The 16,673-nt window shown below is 41.2% G+C and overlaps 1 protein-coding gene across 1 annotated transcript in view; it reads right to left on the bottom strand.

Moving 5' to 3' along the window:
* Window positions 1–7,387: 7,387 nt before the first annotated feature.
* The window catches only part of LOC103259643 (histone-lysine N-methyltransferase SMYD3-like), a 250,483-nt gene continuing 241,197 nt past the window's right edge, over window positions 7,388–16,673 (bottom strand). Inside the window, exon 8 of the mRNA XM_021711939.1 lies at window positions 7,388–7,708. Coding sequence (XP_021567614.1) covers window positions 7,607–7,708 — 102 coding nt within the window. The 3' untranslated portion in view covers window positions 7,388–7,606. The remainder of the gene's footprint in view (window positions 7,709–16,673) is intronic.

Below are 16,673 nucleotides of genomic sequence, written 5' to 3'. Positions count from 1 at the left end.
ATAAAAAAAATATGGTACATATACACAATGGAATATTATGCAGCCATAAAGAAAGATAAACATATGGACTTCGCAGTAACTTGGATGGATTTGGAGTCGATCATACTCAGTGATCTATCACAGAAATAAAGAACGGAGTACTATCTGTTCTCACTCATTAGTGGACCTTGAACAATTATAATACTATAAGAACGGGATTGCCAGTAGTGGGAAACTGTCAGGGGAGGGGGGTGGGATTGGCAGTTGAGGGAAACTGCTAGGGGAGGGAGGGGCATACCTCATCAACAAGGGTACCTGCTTAATCAATGTTTGTATTCCTGACCCTGAATTGTACCCCACATCTTTATAATAAAAAAATAATCGGTAATTTTTTAAAAAGGCCAAAAAAACTCAACAGAAATAGACAAAAGACATGTACAAGATTGTTCACACAAAAGATAGACACAGACTGTTAAATATTTAAAAAGGCATTCAAATTCACTAAAAAGAAAAATACAAATAAAAACTACACAAACATCATTTCTTACCTATCAGCTTAGCAAAAAAACTCAGAAGGTGGACAACCTACTCTATTGGCAAGGCTGAGGAAACAGGCATTGTCATACAACCCTTCCTGAGGTGAACTTGACGATACCCTACAAAATTACATGTGCATTTATCTTTTAACTCAGCAATTCCACTTGTAAGAAATCACCCTGGGAAGATGGCGGCCAAGCCAGTCAGACCATGTGAATTCCAGCATGAGTGAGTGAATGTACGGAAAATTTTGCATACGTGTCAGTGAGTAAGTGGGAGTGTGAGTGGCTGACTGAGTGAGGGCTCAGGAGCAAGTGTCCAGGGCTCTCCTGGTGAAGCGGCTGGTGCCGTAGCTGCTCAACTTAGAGCCTAGTGATTCCTGGGATACAAATGTCGAGTGCCATTTTTTTTCTTTTTTAAAAAAAATCAACAAAGCCTCCTCCTGGGAAGAAGTTGCTGGGAGAGACTGAGTGGGGGCTAGGGAGGAAGTGGCCAGGGCTCTCCCCTGGTGAAGTGGCTGGTGCCACAGCTCCTCTGCTTGGGCCCTAGCATTCCCCAGGGCACAGAAGCTGAGCACCATTTTTTTTTTAATTCAACAAAGGCCTTCCTGGGAAGAAGCTGGTAGGAGACACTACCAGCTCCAGGGTCTGTTTTACCACTGCAGTGGGAGAGACTGCTGGCTCCAGGCTCTGCTTCACCACGACAGCACCTGGCTGGACTCTGGCATCAAGGGCTGTAGAGGCAGCACAGCAAGGGAACCCAGAGACAGAGTACTCTGGTACTACAAGGAATTCAAGTGTGCTGAAAGAAAATAAATAAATAAATAACAACCTCATTAAAAAGTGGGCAAAAGACATGAAGGGAAACTTCTCAAAAGAAGATAGATGGGCAAACAGACACATTAAAAAGTGCTCAGCCTCACTAATCAGAGAAATGCAAAGCAAGACCACATTAACCCCAGTAAGAATGACCATCATTGGTAAAAAAACTACAACAGATGCTGGTGAGGATGTGGAGAAAAAGGAATGCTTCTACATTGCTGGTGGGAATGCAAACCAGTGCAACCTCTTTGGAAAACTGTGTGGCAATTTCTGAAAGAACTAGACATTGACCTTCCATATGACCCAGGAATCTCCCTACTGGCAATATACCTGAAGGAACTCAAGTCATTCTACCAAAAAGATACCTGCACATGCATGCTTACTGCAGCACTACCCACAACAGCAAAAACATGGAACCAACCATGCTGCCCATCGAAACTAGACTAAATAAAAAAAAGTGGTCCATATACACAATGGAATATTATACAGCCATAAAGAAGGACAAATACATGGATTTAGCAGCAACTTGGATGAATTTAGAGTCTATCATACTCAGTAATCTATCACAGAAACAAAGAACAGAGTACATGTTCTCTCTCATAAGCGGAACTTGAACAATTACTATAATAGTTTAAGAAAGGGATAGGCGGCCGGGTGCAGTGAGTCAAGCCCGTAATCCCAACACTTTGGGAGGTTGAGGCAAGAGGACTGCTTAAGCCCAGGGGTTCAAAACCAACCTGGGCAAATTGGTGAGACCTTGTCTCTACAATGTAAAACAATAACCAAAAAACACAAAACTTAGCCAGGCATGGTAGTACGTAACTGTAGTTCTGGCTACTTGGAAAGCTAAGGCGGTATAGTTATATACCAATAAAAATCAACAATGGAAAAGTCTTAAAGTTGAATAAAAATAGAAACAAATAAACCTAACTGAATAGCAAGTTGAATACATACTCATACAGAAAATAATAATTCAAGTAACTTTAAGCATAGAACTTTGATTATACAACCTTTTTGTCTAAGGGGGAAAAAAACACTGGAAAGAAACTTTCAATTTTATTTAGTAAGCTTGCTGTTGGTAGGGATTGTAGTATAGTACTTTCAAAATTATTTTGTACATATGAGGAAAGCAAGAATGTGGAAGAAGGAAGATGAAGATCAACCCTGAATGTTGGAGTTTAATTGCGGATATCAGTTTGAAACTCATGATTTTAAAAAGGCCTAGAAAGCAATGACACCCTGACAGGAACAAGCAAATGTAGTATCCAGGTCATGGCTTCTAAGTATCATTCCTTACTAAAAGAAATCAGGGCTTCTTGAAGAAATGGCTGGTTTCGTGTGTGGCCCTAAATAAAAAAGTGTTACGGTGGCTCATGCTTGTAATCCCTGCATTTTGGGAGGCCAAGGTAGGAAGATTACTTGAGCCCAGGAGTTTGAGACCAGCCTGGGCAACATAGCAAATCCATCTCTAAAAAAATATTGTTTTTCAAATTAGCCAGGCATGGTGGTATGCACCTGTTGTCCCAGTTACTTGGAAGGCAGAGGATGGAGGACTGCTTGAGCCTAGGAGTCTGAAGCTGCTGTGAGATGTGGTCATGCCACTGCACTTCAGTCTTGATGACAGAGTGAGACCTTGACTCAAAAAATAAAAATAAAAATAATGAAAGAAACACATAAAACAAAGGCTCCAACTTGAAGATCCCAATAGTCAAAGCTGATACAACTTGAGGATGAAAGAGAATACTTACGCCCATAGAACTATAGCATATTTGAATTTAAAAAAAGAAAAAGAAGGAGATTGGGGTAGATCTTTGACACACAGAAAAGAAAGGGAATTTAGTCGGTATAATTAAAACAAGGAAGTGATACAGAAGAGGTTTAATCCAGGAGGCCGGCATGGGGAGGTTAGCCCACAGTGGCAGATCCATATGGGGATCAGTAAGCAGACTGTTCGGTAGTTTAAGAACACCAGTCGGAGATTGGATTTTGAGTGACAATGGGGAGGCACTCTAAATTTTTGAGCAGAGGAGTTACAATAAGAAATGAAAAAATAGGCAGCTACGAAGGAGGGGGAGGGAGAAATGACAGATGAGATCATGAGGTCTTTGCAGTGGCTGAGGAATGAGGTGCTAGGGCCTGCAGAGGGGCTGGGAATGGATAAGAAATAAAAATGACTGAAATAAAACAAGCACTTCAGAGGATGAATAGACAGAATTTATTCCCTCGATAAAGGAGAAGGGAGCATCAATGACTGAGTGTCCATCCGTGCTGAAGAGTGGAAGGAAGGTAAGGGCACCTGAGCTGAATATGAAAGGCAGAGAACTCATTTTTGAATGTGCTTTGAATTGGTTTTGAATACATTGGCTTTGAGACAATAGCATTTTGATGCTTACAAACCTCAAAAAGTTAAGGGAATGTTCCAATTTGGGGAGTGGTGTTTCTGGTCCTTCTCCTCAACCAGTTTGATCTCTTACAGACCTCAGGGACAAGGAGGACTTGGGTGGCTTCCTGAAGCTTCCATTATCGGTTGCCTGTCATGAAGATTACATGATGCTCCAGAAACAATGCTCAGAATCTTCCCCCTGCTTCTCACAGTGGGCTACCCTGAGTGCTCAGAACAACCCAGTTGGGCCAGAAAGGCATTTTCAAGACCTAACTCAGAGGCAGGCCCCCACGTATGGAATTTCTCTTTCATCCCTGCAGTGAAGCCTGACTGTGGGCCTCTGTGGTTTGTGGCTGTCTGGCTTCATCAGGGTCTGGCTGTCTCACTGCCCGCCCAGCTCTCCTGCTTGGCTGGAGCAAGCATGTCCTGAGCATGGTCGTGAATGGCCTTCCTCCCCCACACACTTGGCATTCATGTGGCATGGCTATAAATTATGCCCAGCATGTTCATTTTCAGTTTAAATGCGTTCTCATCCCAGAGGAGCAACTAATGGCGTCAAGTTACTGATGTGAAAAAAGCCTGCCGCTACAATGACTATGGATTAATGAAACAGCAGTTGTGGAGGCTGGGGCGGCAATAAATCGTCAGCCACCGGTGACACAAATTTTAAATTATGTTCTCCAACCCTTTTCTCCTTCTCCAAAATTATTTTGCTGCAAAGTTGTTTGGTAAATGTTTACCTTTGCTTAAATGTTTGCTTTCTATTAAAAGTTGATGCAAGCAGGGCCTCTTGCTCATAGAAAACTGGAAGCTATCTAAGAGGGATTTAAAAGCCTATCATGCTTTCTCTAGGAGGCGTGAAGGCAAATCTCTTAATCCAGGATCATCACTGACTGATAAATTTCATTCAGAAAACTGGCAAACACTGCGTTCTGTCAGTGAACTCTGCTCACTTGGCATGTAAGTTACTACCTCTACCTTCTGTTATGACACGTTTTCATTTGATGAAGGACCCCAGACAATCCACTGATGGGCCACAGGGAGTCCAAGAATCCCTGATCCTAAAAGCAAATTGCTCATATAGAGAGTTGGCCTTCCATATCTGCATCCATGGATTCAACTAATCACAGATCAAAAATATTTTTTTTTAAAAATTGCATTTGCATTGAATAAAGACTTTAACATTCCCCCCAAAATATAATGACTATTTGCATGGCATTTACATTGTATTAGGTACTATAAGTAATCAAAGTATATGGAAGGATGTGTGCGAGTTATGTGCAAATACGATGCTATTTTATATAAGGGACCTGAGCCCCCATGGATTTTGGTATCCACATGGTCCTAGAACCAATTCCCCGAGGATAATGAAGGAAGACTCTGTGTATTTTTCTAGACAGAAGGTCTGTAGATTCACCAAATTCACTAAGTGTTCTGTAACATCAAAAAAGTTTAAGAATTACTAGGATAAACTGCAGCAAGGGCTACATTCTTCTCCTCCATGTATCCATGCCCTTGCAATGTTACTTTTGAGAAGAGAAGCAGTCTTTATCCATCCCTTTATTCTGGGCTGGACTTGAGATTGGCTTTAGTCCATGGGATATTAGCAAATGTGATGCAAGCAGACTTGAAAAGCATTTGTACGTGGTGGTTTGCCTACTTACTGTTCCCGGAACTTTGCTGACATGTGAACAAGAATAGGCTAACCCAGGAAGCTACATGGCACACCCACCCCCCATTTCCCCAGCTGACTACCAGCAACTGAGTGAGCCCAGACTAGATAGCCCATGCCTGGGCCAAACCGGGACTGTCGATCTCAAATTGTTGGCCTACAGAATTATGAGCTCCAAGCAAGTTATATTAATTTGAACTACTAAGTTGTGGGGTAGTTTGTTATGCAGTAAAGGCTGACAGATACAAGTACTATATCAGAACAGGCAGTGCTTGTTTTGAAGACGTGGACATGTCTTATTCAGTCTTTCTATCCCCCTTTCCCTGAAAAACACAATAACCTTTCAATGTATATTTGTTGAACTGAGTAGAAATGGCCTCTCAAAAAGACTGTGATAAAGCCCCTTTTTCTCAAGGTCACTTAAATAATCAGAAGGGATTCCAGAGCACCTGGCTCTAGGTCTCATCTTCCTCACTTATAAAATGGGCCTCAAAATACATACCTTGTTGCGCTTTTGTGGTTATCAGAGATATTTTATGCTTTAGAGATGTGCTTGATACATAAAAGATGGTAGCTAGAGAAGCAAGCTTATGTAAAGGCTTTGGAACTCATCAGCATGCAGGACATCATGCATGTTCCAATGATCAAAGTGGTCACCAGGTGTTCAGCTTAAGTAGACTCCAGTTTCTAGGCATCGGCTTTCTCTGCTGCAAAGTAAGGCTGGTTCCTTCAGGCTCAATCAAACATCCACGTGTCATTCTGACAATGCATGGCTGACAGACGTGCCGCTCCCTCTGTGAGGGATGGGGAGGGCTCCAAGCAGGTCTGAGGAATGTGGTTGCTGCTCTAAATTCTGACGTGAGTCCTTGTTTTGTCGCATGTAAAAGAAAGTGTGGATGATGGCATGCTCTCTAAGAATCCTTTCAGTTGTAGGAATCCAAAGGCTTCAGTTTCTAAGAGTCTCCTCAAAGCATGAGGAACTACACTGCTCACAGGATCACTGAACCATAAAAGAATGTACTTTTTCGGAAGTGGAAAAGAAAAGGTTTTCTCTATTTGCCTAAATCAGAAAGGCAGAAAAGCAGGCAAAGTAACTGAGAAATAATAAAAAGGAAAAAGAAAAAGAAAGTCTGAATTGAACTGGGATATTCAAACCTTGTTTACTGCAGGATAATGGAGCTTCATGTTAAGCATATCACACTTATACATGGAACCGCAGACTTGGGGAATTATCAAAAAACTTTTAAGAAGAAAAAAAACATTACCTACACAAAGAATTACAAAATGTTGGCTGGACTCAGTGGCTCAGCCTGTAATCCCAGCACTTTGGGAGGCCAAGGCGAGTGGATCGCCTGAGCCCGCGGTTTGAGACCAGCCCGGGCAACTTGGCGAGACCTCATCTCTACAATAAATAAAAAACTACCCGGGCGTGGTAATGCATGCCTGTAGTTCTGGCTACTTGGAAGGCTGAGGCAGAAGGATCGCTGGAGCCCAGCAGGTCAACGCTGGGGTGGCTGTAAGTGTGCTACTGCACTCCAGCCTGGGAGACAGAGTGAGACTCCAACTCAAAAAAAAAAAAAAGAATTACAAAGCATTCATGAGAAGGATTTACACAGAGCCATGAGACATTCAAAAATCACTTTTTTTTTTTTAAGACTTCCTACGTTTTTCTAATAACACCAAAAATGATTTTTGTTCTAGGATTTAGGATAAAAGTTCTTGGGTTGAAGATGCATTTAAAAATACATAATGGACACAAACATCATTTATCACAAAAAGTAAAGACAACATCTCAAAATTCTACATCTTGCCAAATGGACATTAAATTTTTGGTTAGAAGCAAATATGAAACTAGTGACTTTTATCTAATTATACATATATAAAGAGAAAGTTATAACTTATTATTTCACACTTCTAATAGGATTTTTCCATCTTGAATGTTGAGATTTTAAACATTAAAATCACTGAGTAAGCAAAGAAAACAATTATCAGATGGCACTTTCAATCATATTTTTGAATTTATTATAATCATGCTTCTCTACAACTAGTGATTCTTGTGGTTTGCAAACCATATGTCTGCCTTTTTGACCTACACAAACACAGAATAGCATTTCCAATAGGGGAGGTTCACACAGCAAGCAAAGTATAGAGTGTGTGACCTCAGTAAGGCATTCAATAAAGGAATAAGCCATTGTTCCCCTTGACTGGGTTCCCTTAGGATGCTCTTATGTTGGCGTCACATTCTTCTAAAAGTAGAATCAAATCTTCAATCAGGCTGTGTTCTCTGCCATGTGTCACTCTCATAATGTCAAAAGCCTAAAGGGAAAAGAGAGAAGAGAGATTAGACCCCCAAATAGGTGGGCCCTACATGCTTCCTGTCTTTGCCCCATCATGTTAGGGGCCTGGTGAACCTCACAGGCTTATAGTCTGAGCAGTCTCTAACAGGCTCACAGCACTGTGCTTCTCTGTGCCAGAATATGAAGCAACAAGAGTAAATTCTGAATGTGGAGTCTGGAAAACAGATTCATTCTCTGAGTCCTGTGAGGACCCAGCAACCATTGATGATCTTCAGGGATTGTTAGTGCATCAGTTACTACAGTTGCATGCAGAAGGATCCCTTCATTTCTATGGAGGAAAAAAACTGAATCCTGGAGAAGAAAAGCATTAAGGTTGGTGGGTGCTTTCAGCCTGTGTTCCTGGCTTTTTTTTTTTTTCCTCTTTACAAATGTTCCCTTTAGGCTGGAAGGAAAATAGGCAGACAGAGGGGGTCTAGATTTAGATGCTGTGAGAGGCAGGGAGGAAAGGAGGGGGGAAGGAAGGAGGTAGGGAGGGACAGGAAGGCCCAGAGCCTCAGACCTTGCCCTCTCAAGCCTGAAGGAGAGCTCAGCTCTTAGAGTCTGGCTGTGACCCCACACTGGCAGTGAGGGCCATCACCCAACGACATCCCAGCTGCAAAGCCCAGAGGGTGGTGGGAACTGAGATGCTAGGCGGTGCGGATTCATTTCTAATTAACTTGAGTCAGTCTGCTCTGTGGGTGCACAGCATCTGCAAGCAAATCCTGAGGCGGGGAGTTGTCCGGGAGAGGAGGAGAGGAGTTGGGATCAGCCCCCACCTTGCAGGCAGCCAAGCTCTATGAGACTCCTCTGGGCAGAAGATTAAAAACAAATGTTTGATGCCATTCGGGGAGCACGTGCCTCATGTTTTATTCTCTTTTCTCCTCACTGCCCTGGGTCCTCCGCTGTTCTGGACATCTTAAGGTCTGAGGCAGAGACCTGTGTGACAGCATGATTGCAGAGAGAGGAGGTTTCTCAGATCAGAGAGAGCCTTCATGGGAAATCCTCTTACTTGAAAGCACTCTTAGATGTACTCTTCCTTTTTACACAACAGAGGGGCCAGATGTGCTTGTGATCTGGCAAAGGAAGATGAATGAACCAGAGGCAAACCCTGAAAAGCTCTTTGCAGAGAGAAACACAACCCACATCCTAAAAAGGGCTGGGCCTAACCTACAAGAGCTCACTTCCCTCCCAGCTTTCACAGATGTCCTCGGTACAGATGCCCTTGGGTAGGTAAAGGTCTGGCCTTGTTGCTCAGGAGAATTCCATGACCAGCCTCTTTTTTGCCCTCCTGGTTACATTTCTCTGGGTTCCCCATCTGAAGAATAATCTGTGCTTCTTTGTGATTTGGCTAAATGACAAAGCCATCTTATCACTCTGACGATATATGGTTGATCTGTATGTTTTCAAATAGAGTACAGGCTCCAATCTTCCTTCCTCATGCTTTTCTTCCAGTTTCAGTAATAAGTTTCACTTTCTCCCATTTGCAGCTTTAAGAATAAGTCTATTGCTCAAGGGCCAAAGCTACTGCCACTGATCCAGAGTCTTCCTGATCACCAAAGGAGCAGACTTGCCAGTCCTACAGCAGGGCAAGTACCCAAGTGTCAGCAAGAGGCTTTCAGTCCTGTAGTCATTCTGGTATTGCAGAGACAGAGGCAGGAGGGGGGAGCTGCCTGACCTCCCGCAGGCCTCAAATCCAAACCTTGCAGCCTGCTTCCTTAAGGAAGCATCCAAACATAAGGATCATCCAAGTCCAGGGGCCTCATGTTATGGAAGGAACTGCTTCCCGATGTCATCTGGCCTAAGAAGTGAACCCAGGGTAACCACTCAGCTCTCATGATTCAACCCAGTGTCCACTCCATGACTGTGCTCTGCAGCCTGCCCCTGCAAACAGTCTGCAGCGACCAAGGAGAGGAACCAGAGAGTCTTCTGGACATGGCTTCTGAGGAGTCACAGATGTCTTCCTAGTAAAGATGCTTCTGGTCATGTTCTGCATTGTTATTTGGTGGTGAACGCAGCAAAGAAGCAAAGGCAGGAAGGGTACAACCCTCAGGCATGTATGTGTAGGGTTTGAGATACTAAGATTAGAGGATCATGTCTACAAGGGCAGCTAGAAACAGAGAGAAAAAATGAGTATAATCGGAAGCAGAGGACTATTTGAAGAGACTGAAAAAAAACTATATCATTTGTCTAGAAAGTAAAACTAAATATAGATCTGATTAATACACAAGTAAACATTGTAATTTTCTCTGAGTGATGGGCAGATGTAGAATACACAAGGAGAGAAAAAAAGTAGGATTTAGTAATGTGCAAAATATGTCCATGACTTATTATCTGGAGACAGGTGTGTGTATGTATGAATGATGTGACAAGGTGGGTGGGCAGAAAGATGCAGCTGAGACCTGGTGTTGGAAGGCATCTGGTCCTTGTCTAAGATGTCACCTGGGCCTGGGTAAACTGGGACAAGCAGTTCCCAGTGTGATAAGAGAGTCCTATGTGGCCCTAAGTGCAGCCCTTCAGTCTAGTGGGAAGATGGGGAGGGCTCAAAAAACAAAGTTAAAATACATTTCTGACCAACCACAGCAGTTGTTTCCAGTGGCTCTGTGTCTCCCTTCTCTCAGTCTCTCCCAATTGTCACACATGCATATGTCAGAAAGGACAATTTCAGTTTAATTTCCTGCAGTAGCATATAAAACAGATTAAGAAAATATAAAATCGGAGCCAGCTTGTGGTGGGAAAAGCTTATCTCTTTCCATTAAGTTTTTTTTTAATGGTAGCATTTAAAAGGAGTTTGCACATAATCTTTCGCAGAGGACTCATTTGAAGCCTCCAAGGGGTGTGCTTGCCGCACCCACACACAGACTCTAAATGTCACATGAGAAATGGCAGCATAGATTGTCTGCCACATGACAGGCAAAATGGTTTCCTCAGGAATAACAAAAAGGGTCCCCAGAAATGATCTCAATCTTATCACATCTTTTTAAAGGTAATTTTAGAATTGTGGTCATATATTAAATAAAATCAACTAAATCAAATCATGATTTAAAACTGGAAACAATATGTTTCATATTAATTTTTAATATGAATATATTAAGCTTATCAAGGATCTCTTATAGTTTCTACCATAAGCCTCAGGAATCCAGTAAATGATTTCCCAAGCATAATTTAAATATGGATATAAAATCAGAGGGAAAAGGAATGTATGCATGATAAGAACCTCTGGAATCAGATCACAGCAGAAAAAAATGGAAGATTTTCTTATTCTGCCCATCTTGGAATAAAAGAAGAGGTGGAGGGGGTGAGGGGAGGAGGGTGAAGGTGGTCTGGGGCATTCAAAGCAGGAAATGTAAGAAGCCAGAGTTACAACACATTAACAGTTCCAGGGCTACAAAAAGCCCTCTGCAACAGGCAACAGAAAATCCCAAAGATTTGATGACCTTTCTGAGCTCCGCAGTGCCCTGTGGACCCCAATCCATGCTACAACTTGAATAACTCTCCAAGTATATATTTTGCTGGAGGAATTTGTCCTCCCAGGAGGCCGAATTTCCTTAGAAAAAGCATCTGTCCCTTCATGCATTCAATATTGTCTGAGCAGCAGTAATGAGCAGGACTTGGTCCTTGCCCTGGGAGGAGCTCTTGCATAGTCAGGGAGACAGAACAAAACTACTAGGTCATTACAGCAGAACAGCATGTGTTAGACAAGTTGCAAAGGGCTGGGGCACTCAGAGAGAGAACAGGAGGGACCAGGGCAGCTCACGGGAACCTCAGGAGGGATTACAAATGTGTGAGGCTCAGGTCTGTGTCTTCCAGAGGTAGTAACTATCCAAAAAAAAAAAAAAAAAGTGTTGCTATTGTGTCACTATGGTTAGTTACTTAATCAATTAATCCAGTCTCCTCCCTGAGCCTCAGTATCCTCAACATAATCAAGAAGCGACTGGACAAGATACATTTTAAAAGGAATCCAAGTCCTAATGTGTTGCATGACGTAGCATACCAGACATAGAGTTAGGAGGCACGGATTTGGTTTTGTTTCTAAATATTGTTACTGATTTCTAATTTAATCCCATTGTAGTCAGATAATTTACTTTGTATGACTTGAATTCTTTTACATTTATTAAGATTTGTCCTAGGGCCCAAAATATGGTCTATCTTGGTATATGCTCTCTGGTTATTTGAAAAAATGTGCTTTGTGCTATTGCTGAGTAGAGTATTTTCTTTCTTTTTTTTTCTTTTGAGTTGGCGTCTCACTCTGTCGCCCAGACTGGAGTGCAGTGGCCGCTCCCGGTCACTGCAGCCTCGTCCTGCTGCCTCGACCTGCTCCAGCAATCTTCCACTTCAGTCTTCCAAGTAGCTGGAATTACAGGCACATGCTACCACGTCCAACACATTTTTTAATTTATTGTAGAGATGAGGTCTCACCAAGTTTCCCAGGTGGGTCTGGAACCCGCAGGCTCAGGCTATCCACTCACCTCAGCCTCCCAAGGTGCGGGATTACAGGCTGAGCCACCGAGCCCGGCTCACTTCATTCTTGAAGGATATTTTTACAGAATATAAGTTTTTGACTAACAGTTCTTTTCTTTCAGTACTTGGGGGGCGGGGGCGGGAAATGTGTTACTTTCATCTGGCTCCCATGGTTTCTGATGAGAAAATCAATGCATTCAAATTGGTTTTCTCTTATAGGTAAGTTGTCATTTTTCCTTTGCTGCTTTGAGGAATTAGTTTTGACTTTAGTTTTCAGAAGTTTGAATATGGGTCACAGTCTTAGTGTGAATGTAGATTTTGGGGGCATTTTTCCTGCTTAGGATTAACTTAGCTTCTTGAATCTACAGATTTATGTCTTTTTCCAAATTTGGGAAGTTTTAGACCATTATTTATTTTTTAAATAATATTTCAATTGTGGTGAAATATACATATTATACATTTGCCATTTTAAGTATACAGTTCTGTGGCATTAAGTACATTCACATTGTTGTGCAATGTTACTATTATCCATATCCAGAACTTTTGCACTGTTTGCCTGTTAAACAATAACTTCCAACCCTCCACCACTTTCTCCAGACCCTGGTATTGTACTTTCTGTCTCTATGTTTGAATATCTTATGTACCTAATATAAGTGGAATCATATAATATTTGTCCTCTGTCTGGCTTGTTTAACTGCACATAATGCCTCCAAGGTTCATCTATGTGTAGCATGTATCAGAATTTCATTCGGTGTTAATTTTTTAAAGCTAAAGAATATTCCATTGTATGCATATACTCCATTCTGTGGGTTGCCTTTTTATTCTGTTGACAGTGTCCTTTGCATAAAAGTGTTTAATTTTGAAGTCTATTTTTCCTTTTGTTTCCTATGCCTTTGGTGTCATATCCAAGAAAGCATCACTAAATCCAATGTAATGAAGAATTTTTCCTTTCTGTTTTCTTCTAAGAGTTTTATAGCTTTAACCCTTATGTTTGGGTATCTGATCCATTTTGAGTTATGGTGTTAGGTAAGGGTCCAGCTTTATTCTTTTGCATGTGGATATCTAGTTTCAAACATGTGTTGAACATACTGTCCTCTTTCCATCGAGTGGTCTTGGCACCCATGTAGAGAGTCATCTGACCACATATGCAAGGGTTCTTGGCTCTCTATTCTATTCCATTGATTTATATGTCTATTTTTATTTCAGTACCACACTGTTTTGATCACTATATCTTGGTAGCAAATTTTGAAATCAAGATCTGTGAATCCTTCAAATTTATTCTTCTTTTTCAAGACTGTTTATGGCAATTCAGGGTACCTTGAAGTTCCATGTGAATTTTAAGATGAATTTTTCTATTTCTCCTACTAAAAAAAGTCATTGAGATTTTGATCAAGATTGCACTGAGTCTATAGATCATTTTGGGTAACACTGATATCTTAACAATTCATGAACAGGAGATGTCATTCTGTTTATTTCTGTCTTCTTTCATTTATTTCAGCAATACTTTATGATTTTCAGTGTACAAGTCTTTCATCAGTTTGGTTATTTTAATTCCCAAGTATTTTATTCTGTTTGATGCTATTGTACATGGAATTATTTTCTTAATTTTGCTCTTGGATTATTCATTGCTGGCATAGAAGCACAAGTTATTTTGCGTGTTGATTTTGTATCTTGCTACTTTGATGAATTCATTTATTAGTCTTAACAGGGTATTTTGAGCCAGGCTCGGTGACTCAGCCTGTAATCCCACGTTTTGGGAGGTTGAGGTGAGTGGATTGCCTGAGCCCGCGGCTTCAAGACCTGCCTGGGCAACTTCGTGAGACATCATCTCTACAATAAATTAAAAAATTAGCCAGGTGTGGTAGCACGTGCCTGTAGTTCCAGCTACTTGGAAGGCTGAGGCGGAAGGATTGCTGGAGCCCAGCAGGTCGAGGCTGCAGTGGCCAGGAGCGTGTCACTGTACTCCAGCCTGGGTGACAGAGTGAGACTCCAACTCAAAAAAACAAACAACAACAAAAAACAAACCACGGTATTTTGTGAAATCTTTAAGTTTTCTACATAAAAGGTCATGTCATCGGTGAACAGAGATAATTTTACTTCCTTCCAATGTGGATGCCTTCACCATTATTTCTTCAAGCACTTTATCCACCCATACTCTTTTTCTTCTCCTTCTGGGACTTCAATGTTAGACCTTTTGTTATTGATCCATAAGTCCCCCCGAGGCTCTGTTCAACTTTAATTTTTTTTCAGTTTTTCAGAATGTAGAGTTTCTATTGTTCCATCTTAGAGTTTATCAATTCATTCCTCTGTTTTGTTGTTTAGGTTCATTCTGTTTATTTTGGTTATTGTAGTTATCCATTCTTTAATTTCGATTTGCTTTTTGCATCTTCTGTTTCTTTACTAAGACTTTCTATTTTTAAAAATTATTTTGAGCATGTTTATAATTGCTTGTTGGAGCATTTTTATGATGCCTACTTTAAAATCTTTGTCAGATAATTCTAACAACTCTTACATTTGAATTGGCACATATGGATTTATTTTTTTTATTTGGATTGAGATATTCCTGGTTCTTGGCATGAGGAGTGATTTTCAATTAAAACCTGGACATTTTGAATTCTGAGTATTCTGTTATGAGACTTCAAATTTTATTTGTTTATCTGTTTCAGCTGGCTTTCTCTGACATCATTGTAGCAAGAGAATGAGGGGATGACACCTTGTTACTGCCAGGGAGGTGTAAGTCTGGGTTCCTCACTTGTTTCCTTGTTACTACTAGATTTATACTTCCTGGTAGGTAAATCTCTGCTTATTTCCTTTAATATGGCTTAATCACAATGATTGCATTCTACTCATTGTTTTCTTCTTTTAATTAAAAAACACACTCTTAAAACTATTTGGAGGTGAGTAGAAATATTCATAAATGTCAGAGTCTGGGGCTTCCAAACGACTCTTTAAAGGTACTAGTGACAATTATCTCTGTATGCCTTCTTGCTCTCTCGCCTTTCCCTCCTGTCTCCCCACATGTGAAAGTGTGATGTTACATGTGTAGAGAAGGTCTTTTTAACCTAGAGGCCATGGACACTTAGAGAGTCCATGGAAAGGCTTCAGGGAGCCTCTAAGCTCCTTCCTCACCAAACACACAAAAGGTTGCGTGTATGTACATTTTTCTTTAATGAATTCAGTAGTTCCTATCAGATTCCTAAATAGTAACATGACCAAAAATGTTCAGAATTACCGTAGTAGATTAAGAAATGGAAAAAGTAGAATTGCATGCTCTAAATCAGCCATCATGGGGGCTGGAAATCAGAGTGCAGGCAAGATTAGAGAGACCAGTGTAGGTGGGCTTTCAGCTCTCCCTAGATGTGAAGTAGCTGATAACTGTGCAGCAATAAAAGGAGCCATGTCTGGGACTTGTGGTCTGCAATCCCGGTTTAGGCCCAGAAAAAGGTAAAATGCTTCAACAAAATGAAATGAGAAAGGAAGAAAAGAAAGTAGTACAAGAGGTTTAAATCTAGATAAAAAATGGTTATAAGAGGAAATAAGTCTGATTTTTGCATCCTGACTTCTGCTAACAAAGCAGCTATTCTAGGGCTAGGGTGAGGGAGTCTGTACCATGCAAAGCCCACAGGAAGAAAACAGGCTCATTCACAAGACTGCCCAGAAGGACTGTCCTTGAGGTCCAAGAAGTCAAATTAGTGGCAAACAAAAGCCTGCTAAGAAATAAATGGAAAGAAATAAAAGTAGATTAGAGACAAGAAAAAGCAGGAGGGAAGCACTGTGAAGGGACCCCAGGACAGTCCTGTGGCAGCAATCACCAGAATTTCAGCTGAGTCCAGTGAAAATGGAAGTCTAAACCAAATCAGAGTTGGGCTAAATGGATTCCTTTCCTGGAGGAGGCTGGGGCCTAATTGAATCTGTAACAAATTTCTGTTTTGAGGCTTCTCTGATTTCAGTCTTTGAACACCTTATTCAAGCCATTTCATTCCACTATTTCCAGAGTTTCTAAGACAGGAAAGAATATCCATGAGTGCCCATCTAAACACCAGGTTCAAAAGGCAAAGAATATAGCCTCCCTTTTACCTCTCTGGGTTACCTGAGTCCTGAGAAAGCTCAAGAAAGATTCTTCTGTAGGAAGAAACTGACCTGTTTCTAGACTCACAGGTCAAATGAGTTCTAACAGAGATGGACACGTTTAGGTCATCTATCTGCCAGCAAGTGCTCAGCAAAGGTCGTGAGAAGATCTGCCCCTTAGCCATATACAGCTAAAAGAACAGGGCCAGGATGGGACATTTAAAATTTTCTACCCATTAAAAAAATCCATTCATTCAAGTATGTATTAAACAGAACTTGTTGTTTTAAAGGCATGTGCGTCTGTATTAGGGGTACCAGAAGATACAAAATACCTAAGTCAAGGTCACTTGAGGAATTCCTCAATTTCACCTTGGAAAACAAAACATGCCCATGTGAACTACTGGGAAGCAGTCATATAA

The sequence above is a fragment of the Carlito syrichta genome, unplaced genomic scaffold, assembly GCF_000164805.1.
Source record: "Carlito syrichta isolate Samal-C Ts95f unplaced genomic scaffold, Tarsius_syrichta-2.0.1 Scaffold302938, whole genome shotgun sequence".
NCBI lineage: Eukaryota > Metazoa > Chordata > Mammalia > Primates > Tarsiidae > Carlito > Carlito syrichta.
The sequence above is the reverse complement of the archived record's forward strand: the minus strand, read 5'-3'. Positions and strand labels throughout refer to the sequence as shown.